A 19,199-nucleotide genomic window follows, 5' to 3' on the forward strand; every position below is an offset into this window, starting at 1 on the left:
CATGAACTGTACGAAATACAGTTTAATAATTCGTTAAAATACGTAATACATGCCTGATATGGAAAGTAATCCAATTACTTACCACCAAACATTTACGATGTTGTAATAATAAACTGGTCAACGAGTCGTCAATCGGTGTGGGAAGCAGTGAAGTTATGACTTCTTCTCATTCATAACTTAAACGTGTTTTGTATTTATGCGCGCTTGAGATGGAGTTAAATTCAGGTAAAAATGATCAATTTTTTTGATTTTTTAAAATGAAATTGAAAATATTTATTCGCAATAAAATCAATTTTAAAAATAATCACTAAATCTTATTTTAGCTTCTGTAGGCACTGCCTACCGATATAAAAATTATGGATTTAACGACTTTTAAAATCAAGTCAAAATATCATGTTCGTTGGTATTCCTTATTTTTTTTCAAAAGCTGCGATAATTTTACAATAACTAATCCACACGGACATTTTTTCGAATTTTGAATGTTTAAATCCGGTTTCTCGTTACGTTGCGATTTTGTAATCATTGTATTAGTTGTATTCTGTCCAAGAGAAGTTCGTGATTTTCGTTTGTTTGCTTATTAAATGACTCAAAGTGAAAGTTTTGCATAAATGCATGTGAATCGGTATGTTATGTTTCGTGACATCTGATCATAATAAAAATGTTGGCAATTTTTGAAATCATATGAAAAGATGTACCTACCTGAAATAAAATCTTACTTATACTTGATTATTGAGTAGGTATGGATATGTTTGAGATTATATGTCTTTTATCCAGAAATGTTTCAAATTTAGCGCGGCATAGATCCAGAGGATTCCTAACTGTCGTAATATTTTTATTATTACATGTTACTTACACCGGTTCCGTAACCGTCCCCGGAGATGAGAATATCGCAGCAGTTGTACGATTTACGAATAGTTTGGTTCCTCCTTTATTTCAGGTAAAAAAAAAGTGTATTACATATGTATTCAGACTTCTCTATCTTTTCAAAATCATTTCAGTGCCTATTTTAATCAGTCAAATTCGATGAATTTTAATTAATATTTCAATTCTAAAAATGCAGACATTTTCCGCAAATTATACGAATTTAGTAATGGCTCCATTCGGATTATCTACCAGTCTCGCAATAACTATGGACTGCGTGCATGGGGAATCATTTAATGAAATTATTAAATTATTCAAACTACAGTCGAAACCAGCCAGACAACAATTAAGAACTGGTTTCAAAACAATACTTCATGATTTCAAAGTAAGCTATATCAATGCGTACCTATCTTATAAGTAACTACCTACCTACCTACTTATTTTACTTCAAATTTGAGAACCTATTTCTTATTTCCAACTTGCATTTTTGTCCACAGCAGGCCACGTCGAATGATGAACTAGCTGGTTCCTATAATAAAGCTTTCTTAACTAGTTCAAAAATGTTTCCGACGCCTTTCATCGAACAACTGTCCAATACATACTTAGTGGATGTGACTAATAACAGTTCATTGACAAGAAACTTCACCACAGGTATCAAAGTTTAAAGTATAAGTTAGGTATCTAATGAAATATTTTCGAAAAAAGTAAAGATGATTGTGAATAAAAATGACCATGAGAATAGTTTATTTTAATTTCGAAAAAAAATATGTACAGCTTAAAGTTCAAAATTATTTTTTATATACCTACCTACCTACCTACCTACCTACCTACCTACCTACCGAATTACCTACTCGTGCATATTAATTTATTAAATTTTTAATTGTTTCTATTTTATAATATCTAGCTCAAATTCTGGAACTGAGAACTGATACCGGTATAATGAGTCATTGGCGAGATTATCAAAAGCTAGTAGTTTTTACCTATTTATCATATTCATCTTCGGAACCATTCTACAGTCACATGAATAAAACAATCAACGTTCCTATGATACCACTCATTGGCTATTTCAAAGCTGGATATTTGCCTAAGTTAGAGTCAAATGGAGCTGAATTATTGTTCGAGGTATGCAGTGCCTACTAAATTTATGCATATACTGCTACTGCATAGTACTACATATACCTATGTACTTGATTCAATAACCTGCTCTAACTAATTCTTCATGATATATTGCATGTTTTAGAATACAAAAGTCAGTTTACTGGTACTAATGCCCGATAAGATCGACGGATTGAATGATCTTCAAACGAAATTATTTCAAGAAAATTTTTTCGAAGTATTGGATTCATTACCGCAACAAGAAACTCAAATATTAATTCCTCAATTGTCGACTGTATCGAATAATCTGGAATTTACTTCGATGCTTAAATCTTTGGGAGTTGTCTCTGCTTTCAGTTCAAATCTCAACGACAAGAAAAAAAGAGATGTTTTTATACAATCAATCAAACAGAACGCCTTTTTTTCAACTAGTTTCACTGCATTGAATTCTATCGGATCTTTTATAACGAAATATGGTAAATTTTATTCAATTATTGGTAATAACATTATAAGTTATTTTTTATTCACCAATTCATTTTTTAAAATTAATTTTAATTAATGATTTTGTTGTTTCAATTTTGTTTTTACAGATGGTAAGAATTCAAGTGATATTCAAGCTAGAAAGAAGAGAGAAGCAAAAACTAAAATTGTGTTCAATAAGCCATTTATGTTTTTCCTTATACACCGAGAATCCGGTCTAATATTATTGACAGGTCACATAACTCAACCTAAACTTTTACCAAATTGATGATTTTTCAGAGCTTCAAGTTAAATGTAGATTTTTAAATGGAAAAATAGAATACCAAAATTCATATAATTGTTGAATGTATGCTTAGATAGTTAGGTACCTACATACATATCTATTTTATTTTTTTATTTTTCTATATTCATAATAACAAGTCAAATTATCATTGTTTCATTTAAAATTTAAATATTTATTATAAGTAGGTACCTACTTGAGTAAGTACCTACATTAAGGATGCTTATTTTTGTCTTTTTGTACACTGAGAAGAGTGGAAGATTTTTTGTTTAAAAGTTATTTTAATTGTAGATACGAGTACCTTATGCTTCGCCACCTCTACGCTTATTCCAAAAAGGGTCTTAAAAGTCATCTTGATAAAATATTTAGGTACTGCTTGTTGCAGAATCTTCTTTCTTCGGCGATAATAATTTTTCGGGTTGTTTATGTTTAAATCGTAGACAAGTGTACACTTCTTCTAGAGGCAATGGCTCTAATACAACATATTGACCAGGTTTTTGATTGAGAATCATTTGCTCGTCAAAATCCTTTTTCATTGATTTTATCATCTCATTCCTTTCTATCACCATCATCACATTGATTACATTAGTTTCATAACTCTCTTCTGTAAAAATCAAATTATAATTAAGGTTTAAACTCTGTCTACCCACCTACATATGTATGTTCGAAATTGAAGAGAGGCCACTTAATTACACAACAGGTGTAATTAAGCTGAGATTCGAACAAAGGAATATAATTATTTGATCAACTAACTTCTATCATCATTATCAAAATTGGCATAAGTTTCTTCGATATCGCGTCCTTTCATGATCGATAAATCGCTGACAAATTTAGCCATGAAAGATTCCTTTTGTACAGTTTCCAAAAAGTCTTTTTCTGTGATTTTATTTTGTGAATTTCCTTTAAAATGAAAAATAGAGAGATGAGTACCGTCGAGATAAAATTACGCTGATGCTGATGCTTTTTCATTTCAGTAGATATGCCAAAATAATTTTTCAACATTACCGAATAATACCGCGGTAAAATATCGATTGATTATTTGGATATCTTCAGCAGATTCTTTGTATATATTTTTCCAAACAGTATTCAAATCAATGTCTGGAGCTGAAAAAATAAAGATCACAGCATAGTTGATATAAATGAATTGGACAGATTTTGATTAATTGCTTATGAAGGAAGTAGGTAACTGAAGGTAAAAATATTGAAGTGGATTTACATTTTTCGTCGTCAATATAAGATTTCATCGTTTTGAAAATTGTTTCGTTGATTTTATTGTAAAACCGATTATATGAGTCCTTAAACTGGGTGTACTCCTCCACTATAAACACAAACAATAATATTTTTATTATCATACATAATTGTAATGCGCTTACTTAGATTCTTTTACATCTATGTAGGTCCTAACCACCTGATTTTTTTTTTTTTTAAACTTCATCATTAAACAAAAAGATACCTACTCACCTCCACACTGATTAGGTTTTTCCGACAAAGTATCGTGTATTACTGAAATTAATAGCAAAATTAAATACCGATTTCAATATTTTAATCGTAACTATAACTTTCATTCAACTCTTTTAAAGATTGCAAAATTAGGTATTACTTTTTTGTAGAAAATCATTTCCTATGTGAGCATACCATGCTAAATACTGGCCAATTTTCAAATATACGTTGAGGTGTTGTTTCTCATGTTTTTTTAATATTTTATTTACCGACTTGTCAGTATTCCAGGATTCTATATTCGAGCAAAAAATCAAATTTCGATAATGTAGGCATTACATACAGAAAAAAAATTTCGTGTTCGAGTAAAAAATTTAGTAACGTCTTACCGAATTCTTTCCTCTTCATTTTATAAATATTGAGCAAATTTATAGCATAAAACGTTGCTACGTATTTCGTGTATAATATAGAATACGATACTGATAAATTATTATTCAAAAGAACTCCTGAAAAGAAAATCGACGATTTTTTATCAATTATTTGAAAGGAAAGTTGAACGAAAAATTGAAATTTACCTATACTCACCGCTAGTTGCAATAAAATTCATGTAATGTCTCAATTCTTTGACGTTGTCATCGGTGTTGAAGAAATCGAAATCTAATTCGCAATACAGAAACAGAATAAAATATGCATATGTGCCTCTATTTTATTGTCATGAAAGGGAGGATGTCCTGAACTTACCACTGTTCACATGTTCATTCATTTCTTCGAACGTTTCCCAGGCTTCCGTCCTTCTGTAAAAACTATGAAATCTGTCTACGTGCTGGAATACCATCCAATCCATACCTATTCATGGATGTCATTTAAGTACATATTTTTTGAAAAATGTTGTCACCGGTTTTTCTCAATATGATAGAACACTTTTTATTGGTACTTACGGTATTTTTCTTCTGCTGATGTTTCGCTGCCTTTAAATGAACAAATTATGTGAAAAAAATTATTCCGGAGAAGAAAAATAAAAAAGTACACAGATATGTAGAATGTATTGCATATTTATGCGCCGTATTTCGCTTTTAAAAGAATTGCTCGTATTTTTAGATTTTATATTATTATGGACACCCATTAGGTAAAATACATCGACAAGACAGATGAATATTTTGTTTCAAATTGCTGGAAGATAATTTTTGAAAACTCCTGAGGTATTAAGTGAAAAGAAAAGAAAGAAGCGAAGAATGTAAAGTATTAACCTGAAGAATATTAAAATTGTGATTTAAAATTTCTTCAAAGATAATACCTAGGTACGTGTATTTTGATGGGTTCTTTTTTCATTAGGTAGGTACTTACTTATAAGTATGTTGGCTTTACAAAACATCAAAACAAAACCTGAAACATTTTAAAATACAAAATTATGTGATAAGTAGGTACCTATTTAGAATGTTTAAATTTAATAATTCAAGTTGAAACCGTGTGTAAGTAAGTATATGAAGTAAATAGATACGTGTAAAAAAGTAAATATACTATATAATGTATTTACAAAAAAATAAATATGAATTTGCATCAAAAAATATAAATCAAACGACTTACCTATAGCTATTGTGGAAAAAACAAAAACTTTAGCGTGCGAAATCATTTTTCACGTCAATTTCAACGTCGTTTTGAAACGCAAGACCTATCAGAGAATGACTCCGATACATAAAATTCCAATATTCTACGCATAGGTAGGTTCGAAAAAATCATATTTTTGTTGATACAGGTGTTTTAAAAAAATCAAATTCTACATATCTTACTCGTAGAATCGTTTTAAAATTGATTTCTTATGGAATAACTATGACATCAACTACTAAGTCGTAGTGATTCATGTTTCCACAGATGGTTCGACTTCTTACGTAGGTACCATAGTTCCTTGTACATATTTTCATGATAATAATTTGCTTACCTGAATTGCTTTATGACACAGCTCGATGCCAACGTAAGTGTAGGTAGGTATAGGCATAGATATCTACTAGGTATCTAAATGATATTTCAATTTCAAAAAACGAAGATTCGTTCATTTTCAAAGCTGCAATTAGAATTTGTCTGTTTTATTTGTTTCAAGTAGGTATATGATGATTTTCTTCTGAGATTGAATTTGTGACTGGCAGGCAGTTTGAAATAGATCAGTACAAGTTTATTCAGCGGGCTTAGAAATAAAAGTGATTGAAGTTTGATCATAATATCACGAGCCCCTGTCCCTCTTTTTTTCCAGCCTTGTTTCAAAGTTATTCTTCAGGTCATTTTTACGACAGAAGATAAGAAAACATCCTCAAGAGGAACATTTTGAAAAAATATATTTGCTTGTAGGTAGATACTTCTTCGAACTGGCGAAAATTTGAAATTTAATAATCGTAATTAGCTAAACTATGCTGCAATCGCTTGACTACTGGAAAAGGTAACACGATTTCTCTTTGGAATATTATTTTTATAATAAACTTTGGAATTATCTCGCATCGCACTAGATCTCGATAAATTCTGACTGACATCGCCATAATCGGAATCACCGCCCTCCGATGATCTCATGGATTTCTCAGCAATCATTCTCGAATTATTAGCTTGATTGGAAGATGCCATATAACGAGCCAAATGAGAAAGATCGCCGGGTTTTGAATAATTCATGTTGGAAGATCGACCTCCGGCAGCCGCCGCTGAAGTTTTTTCAGCAATCAAACGCCTGATTTCAGCCACTTGTTTAACCCTGCTGGCGTCCATTTCTTGTTTGCTAATAGAAGACACCGCTGTTGAAACGACAGTCTTGTACGATTCAGCAGACATCGAATTGAAACTCTTGTCAGCAGCGCTGTTGTAAACTTCGGCAGAAGACATAATATCTTGGACTTCGTAAGAAAACTCTTGAGGGCTTATTACTTCACCCATAGAAGTATAACTTTTCAAATGGATTTCTAAATTGCTAAGTTTTTCAGCTTCCACTGATACAAATTTCAGCTTCTGACCAACTGGTTCGTAAGCCTTGTAAACAGCTTCGATAAAGAACTGGAATAGTACTTCGTTTTCAGCTTCTTTCTTTAATCCAGAGAGTTTGACACCGCGAACTGCCAATTTTCTTATTTCGAGTTTTCGAATCATTTCAGCGACGTTACTTTTTGCTGCCACTCGTTTGTTTGGTTCGGAAGAATCATCTTCATCCGATTCTATAGGCAGAAAAATCATTGAAAATGAGTTTAACTCATTTTGTGCCACTGTCAGCTAATGAGTTATGCTTACCTATACTGTATTCTCTTTCTTTGTCAATTAATGTTGGAGCGATAAGATCTCCTTCTTCTATTTTCTGGATCAAATTATCGACTATTCCCCAAAACTTTATGGTTTCGTTACGAATGTTCGTAAATTTCTTACTATTCAACACCATTTTTTCTTCTTCCGCTTTTTTCAACAACGAGTTGAAATCTTTCAGGGGTGTATCTAACGTTTCAAAATAGATATATTTTAGCTTTGAAATTATAACTATACGAAAATAACACGATTGATAATAAATCTTATGAATATACTGCTCATTTACAAAGAAAAAAATTATACTTATGCATCAAGCCTTTTTGTATCCATTTATAATGTCCTTTTTTTTTTTGAAAAATTTACTACCCGAATTTCTCATAGGTACCTAGATGAAATGTTTTTCTGGAAATTCTCAAATGGTCATAAAAAGTTGGCGAGTGATGTGTGAAAAGAATAAGTAAAAAATTTAGATTTTTTACTTCTCTGAGAATATTAAAACTTGGAAAAATATTTGCTGAGAAAATTTTAAATTATTTATTTTATAGAGACGCTGATTTTTCGATTTTTGACGAATTTTTGAAAATCCAAAAGTGGCAATCGTCTAAAATTCATGTCTTATTTTTTAAAAAAAATCAATAATATGAGTATGAATGATGAATATCAGTTCTGAAGCTCATGTTGACACTCCCTCTTCCTCATCAATTGAATTCTACCATTTTCTGGAATTCTGGAGCCTCACCTAGCGTGTCGACTTTTCAATTTTTTCAAAATTTTTAAATTTTTCCAGAAGACGTGAAAATGAGTTTTAGTAGGTACCTAGCTAAAAATCGTGGTTTGGCTTATTCTTGCCTTGTTCAACAAGTTTATCAGCTAAATTTTGTATGATTTCTACGCAGATACTTCGAGTACCTATGTTTTCGACCAGCATACGTTTATAAAGCAAAAAATACATTTTTTGAAACCTGCTAATCAGAGTATAAACTCAAGTCAAGCATCAATAGAATAAATTTGGCTATGTACATATATACAAACCAAAGAAAACATTTCTGAAAAAATATTTGAACGTCAGTCGTGTAGTTTGCTCAAATTTTGTTTCTCGGAGCAATAAAATCTTCAAAAGTTCTGAAAACAATACAAAATATGAATTTCAAAAAATAAACATTTTAGATGAGTGATTTATTCATTTTAGCCCCGAAACATAGTTTGGAAATGATTCATTTCATCAACGGAAACTCTAGCTCATGCTTTAGATAGGTACCTACAAGTAATTAATAAGGAATTCACCAACCATCTTTATTATCCGGAATCTCAGGTCGGTAATTTTCTTCTACCATTACACTTGTAACGTGGGTGAAGTATTGATAAAATCCGTAAAATAAATTTTCGTATGGTCGAGCTACGATATGAATTTTAAATATTTATGTAGTATGAAATTAATAGTCATATGTATCACATACGTCAGTGATCGATCACGTTAATTTTCCTATTCATAAAAAAAAAACTCACGATTTTCATTTTTATCTCTGACTGCTAAAACGTTACTTAAAAACTCTTCCGTCCCTGGAAACACATTTTTAGAGTTAAGATAGGTACGGTTCAATCTTGCCCATAATATTGGTCTATTTCCTCAAATGGACCATTTTCAGGTAGAGGAATGAAAGCGGTGTCAATCGTTTGTGCTTCGTTTCTGCTCTGAAAGTTTTTCATACATGGAGAGAAGGAGGAGAGCACAAAAAAATGAACACGTGCACAAAAGAGCACAAACGATTGACACCACTTTCACCCCTCTACCTGAAAATGGTCGACTTGGGGAAATGGACCTCCATAATATTGCTTACTCAGCAATGATCACAGGTATATCACGTTTCATATTTTATGTAGGTAAGTAAGTAATAGATACAGGTACAAGTATAATAATATGAGCACTCACGTGTTATGTATTTTCCGAGAGCAATCTCCACAAATGCGTGCAGATATTTGGCAATTTTTTTACACCTTGTTGCTCTTTCAACATTAGCATCTCCTAAATAAATTCCAAATTCGAAGAATAAAATATACCATTCTTGATCGATGAAATATAGATACTTTTGAATAGAAAAGAAAAACTAACCGTAAGTGTAATATATGCGACAATTTGCCAAAGAAATGATGTGATTTGCTGCCAAGTACTTGGTGTATAGAATTGAGAATAATTCAGTGATACTTGTCGTATACCACGCTACAACAGTAATTTTTTTAAATATTAAAATAGATCGACGCGACACGAAAAATTATCCTTAATAAGTAGGTAAATATATACTTGACATTACCAGTGTTTTCCAAGTAAATGGCATGCATACGAAGGTCTTTCTTCAACGAATCAGTCATTTCGAATTCTTCCGTATACAGGGACATGAGGTATTCATCTGTGAATAGTAAAATTATTTAAAAAGTAGGTAATCCAACTCTCGGTTCTCATTGTTGATTTTTAAGATGTATCTATTGCAAAATAGAGGATCCTCACCAGTTATCGTTTTTTCCGTATTACGAATAAAAAATGCATCGTTATATCGAAGGTAGAAAAACCTATCGAACGTTTTCAAGACATTCAAATTCATCCCTGAATATATTTTTCCGTGATTATTTCTTCAGTTTGAAACGTAGGTAAGTGGGTATATAATTGATGAATAATTATAGCTTACTTCTGTCCGACAACATTCCTGATAATTTCGTGCATTCTGATAAATCTGAAATTTAATTCCATTACTTATGCATTTCAGCAAATAGAATGAAAAAATTTAAATGCTACTAATTTTTAATTTTCTGGAATATGTATTACTTGGAATTAAATGAAGCGTAAACACGATCCATATTATTTTTTCAGTCATTGTCAAGAATTATAAAATTGATCTAAAACGCACTACGAACCTCCTTCAGCACAATAAGTCATGGCACTGATGACGTTTCAAAATTCAATTCAAAATTTCATTTATATAGCTGAATGAAGTAATACACGAAAGAAGAAAAAACAACACCGTTATGAATTATGATACTCGTATCTACGTGTGTCACAAAAATATTCGATGAAATTTGGCAACGGTAAATTTTTATTCTTTATTGAAAATTTTGTCTGCGGTGGGTAAGTACGACCGTGGCCTTTTAGAGTCATTAAGTTAGGCGCCTTAAATGATCCTACTTATAATGCACTTCGGAAGTAGGTCATTTAATTTGAATAATACAATGTGTGTATGTGTATCAGATTTGATGTACATAGGTATGTGTTAATAGAGCATTATACCCTGTGAAGTGTCTACACTTAGTATCGGATCCTCCAATTGACTGGTACCACTGAACTGGTCTACTTAAGGATACCTGTATGTTGCTTGATATTTGATTAAAATTTCATCGTGCGTTAAAAGGTAAGTTGGCTTTTAATTTAACGGATTTAATTGCATTTGAAGATGTGTTTTGATTTTTTTTTCTTGAGTGAATTATTAATTTGGCGATTCGGTATGCACGTGTTTCATTCCTGATTTCTTATCCATTAAATATAGGTAATATATTCGAATAGGTGTTTGGTGGCATTTATGTAGTAGCGAATGAATTTTTAAAATTTGGTAGGTAAGTAAGTACCTAATAATCATAATTTGAAATAAATGGAAAATTATTGGTGAGTAGAAATGGCACTTGATCTACATGTAAGCACCTAGTATACCTACTTCTTTCTTATTTTTCCATTTCAATTTAAAATATTATCAAAACTTATTGATTTGGAGAGTATCCTGAGTGGGTACCTCTGTAAAAATTTAATTACAATTTTGTATTCATCTGAACTTTTTATTAAAACAAGAAGCTAATCTAAAATGTCGTGAAAAAAGGGAGAATCTCCGAACTCAAATCAAAATTGAAAATTCGAGAACGTGTGAATGATAGGACAGCAGATATTTTCATTTTCCATCACTCTTTCTCAATTTAAGAACGTTAAAAAACTTTTAGGAATTCCCTTGAATCATGTCCACATTTCAATTTATGGATCAGCAAAAAAATTGAATTTCTACCCCCTCTCTTCCCCACGTGATATAATTTTTTAAATAATTATCACTTATATCTCCAATTTGTTTAAGGAGATGAACACTGAACTCAAAAGACCTCTCAAACGGAATTGGCCGCAAGAAAAGTATCAATTTTAATCAATGAAAAGGCTCCAAAATTGATTTCAGAAAACTTTCAAAAATCAGAAGACTTTTAAAAGGGCTAAAAAAAATGAGTCCATTGACTTGAAACATTTTTCGTTATCTACGTACCTATACCTACTTGATTCAAGCAGTAATTTTTACGGACTTTTGATTTTAAATTTGAAAAGTGGCGGCAGCAGTTCCAAAAATGTTATTGGGTTATTGAGAACACCATATCGACCAATCATACTTACTTACCTATCGTCTCATTCAAACCTAAAATAAATTTAAGTAAAATAGCAAAAATGACTTTGTAGAAATTCCTTCTACCGTTTGAAAGCATTCGAGTTCAAAATGTTTGAAATTTATTGTTTTATTACATAAGTTAGTGTACCTGTCACTTAAGATTGAAACAAACACAAAAAAGGATATGAACATACAACTCTCCTTTTTCATCTAGTTGAATAAAATGACCTCAAAATAAAGAAATCTCAAAAATTGAAAAATATTTTGATTTGGGGAAAATCATATTTTAGTCAAAAAATTGAGATGTTCTGTTGACGATGTCCTCCCCCTTCCAATCTAATTTTCCATCGAATAGATTTTCTTCCGTATCAATTACAAAGTTTCAAAGTAGTCACTTAGCCAGCACTCGTGATATTTGTACAGTAGAAAATATGAATAGGTAGACGAATACTATAGCTGATGATATGCTCAGCAGGTAGATCATAAAATGAGTGAAACAACAGATCAAGATTCTGAGATCACAGATGTAAGAAGTATCGAGGGTTTTGATATGTTGAATAAAAGCAAGCAAGAAGAAATTGAAGCAAAATTTCGAGAACAAAAAAAGGTTATTATAAAACAAGCATTTATAAAATCGAAGAATTTTACAGACAAAAAATTAAAAATAATTGAGAAAAATACATAAGGTTAATTAATATTTTTTGGGTAAATGAATCATGCGCGATAGTCCAAAAATTATGTAGAGAGATAGATAGGTAGCTATTATTAACATTTGTATAGGTAGGTACTTGTACTTGGTCAACATATTTGTCATTTAAAGAATAATTTTTTTACGCATTGATTACCTAAGAAATTATTTTTCGAATTGTCAACTGTACTCAAACAATTTTTTAATTCATGTTGATATTATTCGCATACCTACCTAGGTACCCTTGATTTTATTACGTTGGCAAATTCTTGGTAATATTTTTTCCATTGATAGGGAACACTCGACTCTAAAAAACAAAATAAGTACATTAGTAAAAGTATATAGGTTAATAGAAAAATCAAATGGGTTAGAAAATAAAATCAATGCTTCATCACAATGACACATAGACGAAGGAGTGATGTCCAACCTTAATTCAATGGTTTCCGGGGAGCGGTCTTTATTACCTAACGGAACTGCACATTATTATTAGAAATGGATGATAAATTGCTCTTTAAAGAATACCTACGTAAGAATAGCTTTCATGTATTGAATTTTTCCAATCAATAAATTCGCGCAGTATTATAAGAAAACGAATTTTTATACAACGTTAATAAATGATGCCACTAACCCAACAACCAAAACGAATAGGTACCTACATATATTTTTGTTTGAGAAGTGCATCGTTTAAATAAACGTTTCGGCTTTCGTACCATTCCCTGTTGCATTTCTGAAACGTGTTAATAAAATTGAATAGGTATTAGATACATTTTTTCAATTTTTTATTTTACCGTAGATGAAAGACTTACACATCGACGACTACAATCCATGGGGTAAACCAGGCCACGGGGCGCCAAACGAAGACACTTTGAGAAAACGTAAAATATTCATGGATGTTTTACCTCCTGTCGTATTAAAAGTAAACAAAAGTTCGATTTTTTCCTTCAACTAATGAATTTGTAGAAATTATACGTTATTCTTATTCGTGTTTTATGTAATGCAGGCAGTTGGAAACGATGCAACAATGATGGGCAGGCCAGGGGGTGGGGCACCTGTTAGAACTAAATCCGGTAAATTGAAAAATGCCAGAGTGGAAGATCCTCAGTTGAGATTTCAATGGCACGGACCTGTTAGGAAAATGGTGGATATTGATTTGAGGTACAGGGTTCCAGTAGCTGATCAGAAAGCGTACAAAGAAGAATTGGGTAAAAAAAATGATTGATCTATAAATAATTATCAAAACAGTGGATACTTAACTGATTAAAAGCTACCTATATTATCAAGTAACTTAATCTCAACAGATCAATTAGTCAAGGAGAAGAAAGTTATAGAAAGAGAGACAGCATGTCACGATGACATTAAAGACCATCAAATGGTGAGTTTTTTTATGTATAAAATTTTAATTATTAGTTACCTCTGTTTAAAAATTCAAGACAAATTAGCGAAAAAAGTCCCAAAATTCAAATCAATGAAAAATAAGATTGACATTTCAAACAAGATAATGTACATTGAAGAATATTTGAGATTTAAAGTCTAGGTTGGTAGGTATTTGAAACCTTCAATTTCTTTTTGGAACTATTTTCTAATAATTTTCAAGATAAGAACTCTCTAAAAAAAAATAAAAACTAAAAAAAATGCAAATCCCCCACCGATTGACATGTTTCTGAAAGTTTTGAATACAAATATAATTTTTTTCTCTTAATTTTTCGATAAAACTATAAAAATTTGAATTTGAATAATGGTCCTAGTGGGGTGGTGGGGTACATCCATTAGTTTATTTTCAAGGATGCTGAACACGAATGTAGCCTTGGTCTTTCACTGAACATCACATTTAGTCCTCATGCAGCCAGCTTCTTTTGTAGTAATTTGAAACAAATATCATTCAATAATTAAAATAATATAATTTAAACATCATGGACATTTTTATTATTTAATAGGGCTCTGACGCCAACACTTTCCGAAGATTGGGGTCACATCCTCAAGATAATAAAGATCTTTACGAAAAATTTCCGCACATTGATGAAGCGATTAGACTAGTAAGTTGGGATGAATTAATTCCTCCTAAAAATTTTGAGAATTGTAACTATACGGTGCTTGACACAGAAGGCAGAAACATGGTTGTATTCTTCCAAAGAAGGCATTGACCATAAATTTCAAAAAAAAAGTTTAAAAACAGAAAATTTGAAAGAAAAAAACTGAAAATTGTTTTATAAAAATTATGAGCAAAAAATTTGAATTTTTTTCTTAAATGCAAAAAATCGGAGAAAACATATTTTTCGCTTTTCAATCTTTTTTTAAAGTGCTCAAAATACAGAGCATAAAAATGCCAAGAAAAATCAAGTGATCATAAGCTCGAAAAAGATGGAAACGATGAGAACAATTGTGAATTTTTTACATTTTTCAACACTTCAGGGAGAGGGGTATCCCAGAAAAATTTTCAACTTCACAAATGTACAGAAGGTACAATTATTTTCAAGATGAAACTTTTGACCAAGCAAATAGAAATGAGCAATATTATATTTTGAAGAGGATGCTCGTATTTGTATTTTCTTACACGATGGCTGAGGAAGAGTAGGGGAAGTTCACATATGTAGTTCAGTCACTGCTTCGTTCAAATTTATCAGTAGGTAGCTAAGTGTAGGTAAGTACCTACCTAAAAAAAAAACAACGGGATGACTATTTATTTTAACAGGAATAATTATGTATTGATGACAATTTAACAATTTTATAACTTTTAAACATTAGAACAGAACTTTTCTTTTCATTAAATCGTTTATTATTTTAAGGAACAAATTACCGGTGGTATAGAATTAGAACCACTGTTAGCGATTCGACGTCGAAAAGCAAAACGGTATCCTCTCGGAACAAGCGACGTTACAGGAATCATGGATATCAAACCAAAGTATGAAATAAAAATTCAAATTCAAAATATTTCACCATTGGATACCTTATGTAATGAAAAATCTACATTAAAAAAAAATTATTCCCCTTGTAGCATATCAATTACCGATAAAGAATACAGCGAGGCGCTCGAACAACAAATCACTGCTCGAGAACATCATAAACAGGTGAGTACTGAGACTGACTTATTGAGTTTTCACAAAAAATGATGTTTATTTTAAGATCGATTAAGTAAGTCAAATCTATTCTGCAGGAAGAAAAAGAAGAGGACCAAATGACAGCTAGGAAACATTTCGAAAACTGGGATACGTTTTGGGGTCGTCCGGGACACGGAGCACCAAAACCTGTAAAAGTTAAAGAAAATTTAGAATATATTTTGTATCAATTGCCTATTTTAATAAAAAAAGAAGGAATGGGCCACGAAGACGAAGAACACGATCAAGAATCAGAGAAATCCGAAAATTGAATTTTTTTTATCCCCGAAGTACCTACCTATATAAAAATAATTTAATACGTATTTATCGAAACAGTTGCATAATATAATTGAAACTAACTTTAAAATTTACTAATAATTTTTTAATGATCGCGTTTCACAATAAATTGAAACTCGTTGAACTGTTTTCTTAAATTACTCAACTTTCCGCTCAAATACCTAAATCTACTATATATGTAGCTACCGAATTCTCATACGTGTAATATAGAGAGATGAAAAGCTGTTTGCTTCAATAATGATTGCTCATTTTGGAGACTCGTTTCTTATTATAAAATAGTAAGCACTTTTATGTGCACCTAATTGTGTAGATAGATAAATACAGGGTGACCCAGAAGAACCTTTCAAACTTGTTTTGTTCATTATTCAAAGAGAAAAACATCTACTGAAATGATTCAAAAACAGAAATAAAGTAGAAACATGCCAGTTACATACCTTATATTTGATTTAACTTTTCAAGTCATGTTTTAAAAATAATGCCATTGAGATGTTTTCCATCATTCTCCACACATTCCTCCAGACGTTTTCTAAAATTATTGAACACATTTGCCAACATTCCTTGATTTATAAGGCTGCATTCATGGATAATATTGTTCTGGAGGTCAGTTAGGGTCCGCGGTTTGTTGGAATAGACTTTGGATTTGAGATAACCCCATAAAAAGTAATCACAAGCGGATAAATCTGGCGAGCGTGGCGGCCAGGGAATTTTGGTATTGCGTGAGATTAGTCGGTTATGGAAATGTTTACGAAGCAATGTAATTGTTTCATTAGCTGAATGACACGCTGCGCCGTCTTGTTGGAACCAGGTGGCCGAATATTTTCGTTTTTGCTTTAGTTGGGGAATGAGAAACTCGGATAACATCGCGCGATATCGGTCTCCGTTCACTGTTCCATTGAAAACATAAGGTCCCACTATGCCGTACTGAGCCACGCCCATCCACACCGTCAACTTGGCGGAGTGAAGGGGTTTCTCTTGTAGGATCATCGGGTTGTCATCAGACCAGTACTGCATGTTCTGCTTGTTTACATCTCCATTAATGTAAAAATGTGCTTCGTCTGTAACGAGTAAAGAATTCAAGGGAACCTCACCAGAATCAATCCTCTCTAGCATATCCGCAGCAAATGATTTTCTGGCGGCATAATCAGTTTCTTCCAACTTCTGCGTAATTAAAATTTTATATGGATGAAAATTAAGGTCTTTTGATAGAATTCGCTGCATAGAAGATCGTTGAATTCCCAAATGTGCGGCTCGTTTTCGATAAGATTGGGTGGGACTAATCTGTACAGAATGCCTTACTCGTTCGACTGTTTCTGCTGTTCGTACCGATCGCTTTCGCCCTTTTTGCTTTTTTTTTCCAGCTTGAGAGGTTTCTTCGAAGTTCTTGACCCATAATTTCACTGTAGGTCGTGTTGGTACAGCACTTTTTCCATGGAAATTAAATTGTTTCCGAAACGCGCGAATTGCTTTAACATAGGAGTCATTATTTTTGTAAAATGCTTTTACAATAAAAGCGCGCTGCGGAGACGACCACTTCTCCATGACGAAAAAAACACACTGCGACATAATTCGGCATCCGTTGGCTACCTGGAACTACATTCACCATTCCCCTAACCCCTTCTGAACACTAATAAGTGGTTACCAAAGTTTGAAAGGTTCTTCTGGGTCACCCTGTACCTACCTTTAACAACTGTAAGTAGTAAGTACCGGCCGCCTACTCTTGTAAAATTCATCAACACACTACACATACCTGCAACATTATTTTCGTTAAACTTGCATCTTAGATAGGTAAGAGCCTGACGAGTAAGCACCTTGAGATTAATTTTTCTATTTAATGAAGTTGGATTTGTTTAATGTGCGGTTGATTTTTGAAAATTTTCAAATAATTATTAAGACATTACTAGAAGCACATCTCACATCTATTATGCAATCGATTGCCAAATTCCTATGGATGCCTGAATATATTTTTAGTGAATTCTTTCCTTGTCACTTCTGCACCCTAAGTATACAGGGTGTCCCGGCAGAGAATAACTCCCTTTCATCAGTCACATAAGTAAACAATCCATCCTGGGCACATAGATGCATGTTTGCCTACTCTCCGATTTGTGGGGGCTGAATTTCGCTCACATGAAAAAGCGTCATCAAAGGTATGGGTACCTACTCGTATATTACTAGTGAAAAAAGACTTTTTTCTGTACCGGAACACCTTGTATATGAAACTTGTCTCCTTTTTTTTTGGTGTGTGTATCATAATATAGTGACGGATGGTTTTCTATGAATAAATTTTCAAGTAAATCTGAATACGAATCTCTTAAAAACTTACTTGAAACAAGAAATTGAAAAGATACGTTACAAGTCGCATATTTCTTAAATCAACTCGTGATTTTTTAGGCATAAAAAAATTACTGGTGTCATTACTTACTTAACAAGTAACAACATCTTGTATTTAGGAAAAAGATGAACTTGTCTAATGGTCATAAATTCATTATAAAGTCGATGGCAGGTACCTATATTTAATTAATCATGGAGATTTCGAGGAAGAATGTACCTATAGGTACGTAATATAGGTAGTTTATAAGTTATAACTTATCATGTCCATTGTCCATTTTGTAATATCCAGAAACGTTTTAATTTTCGATACGATGAGGTTTTTTTGTACCCATCTTCGCATTATCATATGGAAAATTGTATATTAAAGAATAACTATGAATTCAACTTCCCCGAAATTTTTTCAAAGTACAGAAATGAATATTAATTGCAGATACTTGTAGCAGCATATTTTAGAAAGTATAAAAAAATTGAACGGGAAATGTTAAATCTCTGTCGAAAAGTTGATTGAGACTTTCATTATTGGGTCTATTAAGTAAATACGATTCAATCTACCTATAGCTGTTCGCTTAAGAGTTAAGAGGAAATTCAAGAGTACCTACCTAAGTAATCCATTTCTAATGAGTAAGTTGTGTATCTATTTATCAAGTGAGGTGTGATAGAGTTAACAGTAAAAGAACAATCAATTTTTATGGATGGAACATCCTACTGATTAGATAGGTAGGTACATCAATAAATTTGATCATAAATTTAAAAAAACACTTATACACTCACTCAAGTACGTATTTTTTCATGGTTTGAAAAATCAATAGCAATCTATGCCTCTTCTTTTAATTAAATATTATTTCCGGATTTTTAACCATGTTTTTTAAGGCCACGTAATCAGAATTAATTTCTTTGAAATATGCATCGAGTTTATGAAAACTATAATTTTTTTCGTATACCTACATAAAAGTTTTTTTTTCTGAAACTGTCCA

General features: G+C 31.9%; 4 protein-coding genes across 6 annotated transcripts; 2 read left to right on the forward strand and 2 right to left on the reverse strand.

Moving 5' to 3' along the window:
- Positions 1 to 33: 33 nt before the first annotated feature.
- On the forward strand, positions 34 to 4,398 carry LOC135839946 (serpin B13-like). Its single transcript, XM_065356225.1, has 7 exons — positions 34 to 225; positions 792 to 937; positions 1,061 to 1,246; positions 1,359 to 1,512; positions 1,766 to 1,983; positions 2,102 to 2,432; positions 2,547 to 4,398. Exons 1-7 carry the CDS (start codon positions 210 to 212, stop codon positions 2,702 to 2,704), a joined length of 1,209 nt encoding a protein of 402 aa, XP_065212297.1. The 5' UTR covers positions 34 to 209; the 3' UTR covers positions 2,705 to 4,398.
- Positions 3,082 to 6,226, reverse strand: LOC135839947 (uncharacterized). The gene is made up of 12 exons (XM_065356226.1): positions 5,738 to 6,226; positions 5,498 to 5,536; positions 5,092 to 5,121; positions 4,895 to 4,999; positions 4,739 to 4,810; positions 4,543 to 4,659; positions 4,317 to 4,448; positions 4,178 to 4,219; positions 3,933 to 4,034; positions 3,722 to 3,820; positions 3,470 to 3,616; positions 3,082 to 3,320 (listed from the first exon to the last, which is right to left on the reverse strand). The coding sequence occupies exons 1-12, from the start codon at positions 5,781 to 5,783 to the stop codon at positions 3,082 to 3,084; spliced, it is 1,170 nt and encodes a 389-aa protein (XP_065212298.1). The 5' UTR covers positions 5,784 to 6,226.
- A 237-nt stretch (positions 6,227 to 6,463) lies between these two features.
- On the reverse strand, positions 6,464 to 10,541 carry LOC135839944 (uncharacterized). Its single transcript, XM_065356223.1, has 11 exons — positions 10,239 to 10,541; positions 10,102 to 10,146; positions 9,924 to 10,019; positions 9,730 to 9,825; positions 9,531 to 9,638; positions 9,351 to 9,443; positions 8,927 to 8,980; positions 8,709 to 8,816; positions 8,453 to 8,542; positions 7,412 to 7,609; positions 6,464 to 7,338 (listed from the first exon to the last, which is right to left on the reverse strand). Exons 1-11 carry the CDS (start codon positions 10,285 to 10,287, stop codon positions 6,551 to 6,553), a joined length of 1,725 nt encoding a protein of 574 aa, XP_065212295.1. The 5' UTR covers positions 10,288 to 10,541; the 3' UTR covers positions 6,464 to 6,550.
- Positions 10,542 to 10,704: 163 nt separating this feature from the next.
- Positions 10,705 to 16,021, forward strand: LOC135839948 (uncharacterized). Of its 3 annotated transcripts, XM_065356230.1 has the most exons (9): positions 10,738 to 10,818; positions 12,293 to 12,427; positions 13,302 to 13,424; positions 13,509 to 13,710; positions 13,807 to 13,880; positions 14,443 to 14,541; positions 15,292 to 15,407; positions 15,501 to 15,573; positions 15,660 to 16,021. In XM_065356230.1, the coding sequence occupies exons 2-9, from the start codon at positions 12,308 to 12,310 to the stop codon at positions 15,870 to 15,872; spliced, it is 1,020 nt and encodes a 339-aa protein (XP_065212302.1). In that variant the 5' UTR covers positions 10,738 to 10,818; positions 12,293 to 12,307; the 3' UTR covers positions 15,873 to 16,021. The 3 variants fall into 3 exon arrangements, with proteins under 3 accessions (XP_065212303.1, XP_065212302.1, XP_065212301.1); XM_065356229.1 differs by having other exon boundaries at positions 15,292 to 15,573; XM_065356231.1 differs by lacking the exon at positions 12,293 to 12,427 and having other exon boundaries at positions 10,705 to 10,818; positions 15,292 to 15,573.
- Positions 16,022 to 19,199: the final 3,178 nt, after the last annotated feature.

The sequence above is a fragment of the Planococcus citri genome, chromosome 3, assembly GCF_950023065.1.
Source record: "Planococcus citri chromosome 3, ihPlaCitr1.1, whole genome shotgun sequence".
NCBI lineage: Eukaryota > Metazoa > Arthropoda > Insecta > Hemiptera > Pseudococcidae > Planococcus > Planococcus citri.

What these genes read in the sequence shown, in the direction of transcription:
- LOC135839944 (XM_065356223.1), bottom strand. Translation starts at nt 10,287, where the DNA reads ATGACTGAAAAAATAATATGGATCGTGTTTACGCTTCATTTAATTCCA. An exon ending in TACGCTTCATTTAATTCCAA is followed by an intron (nt 10,147 to 10,238) that starts GTAATACATATT and finishes ATTAAATTTCAG; the next exon opens with ATTTATCAGAATGCACGAAA. An exon ending in AGGAATGTTGTCGGACAGAA is followed by an intron (nt 10,020 to 10,101) that starts GTAAGCTATAAT and finishes AAATATATTCAG; the next exon opens with GGATGAATTTGAATGTCTTG.
- LOC135839946 (XM_065356225.1), top strand. An exon ending in CAATACTTCATGATTTCAAA is followed by an intron (nt 1,247 to 1,358) that starts GTAAGCTATATC and finishes TTTTGTCCACAG; the next exon opens with CAGGCCACGTCGAATGATGA. An exon ending in GAGCTGAATTATTGTTCGAG is followed by an intron (nt 1,984 to 2,101) that starts GTATGCAGTGCC and finishes TGCATGTTTTAG; the next exon opens with AATACAAAAGTCAGTTTACT.
- LOC135839948 (XM_065356229.1), top strand. Translation starts at nt 12,308, where the DNA reads ATGAGTGAAACAACAGATCAAGATTCTGAGATCACAGATGTAAGAAGT. An exon ending in TACCTCCTGTCGTATTAAAA is followed by an intron (nt 13,425 to 13,508) that starts GTAAACAAAAGT and finishes TATGTAATGCAG; the next exon opens with GCAGTTGGAAACGATGCAAC. An exon ending in TTGATGAAGCGATTAGACTA is followed by an intron (nt 14,542 to 15,291) that starts GTAAGTTGGGAT and finishes TATTATTTTAAG; the next exon opens with GAACAAATTACCGGTGGTAT.
- LOC135839947 (XM_065356226.1), bottom strand. Translation starts at nt 5,783, where the DNA reads ATGATTTCGCACGCTAAAGTTTTTGTTTTTTCCACAATAGCTATAG. An exon ending in GAATGAACATGTGAACAGTG is followed by an intron (nt 4,811 to 4,894) that starts GTAAGTTCAGGA and finishes ATTGCGAATTAG; the next exon opens with ATTTCGATTTCTTCAACACC. An exon ending in AAATGATTTTCTACAAAAAA is followed by an intron (nt 4,220 to 4,316) that starts GTAATACCTAAT and finishes TATTAATTTCAG; the next exon opens with TAATACACGATACTTTGTCG.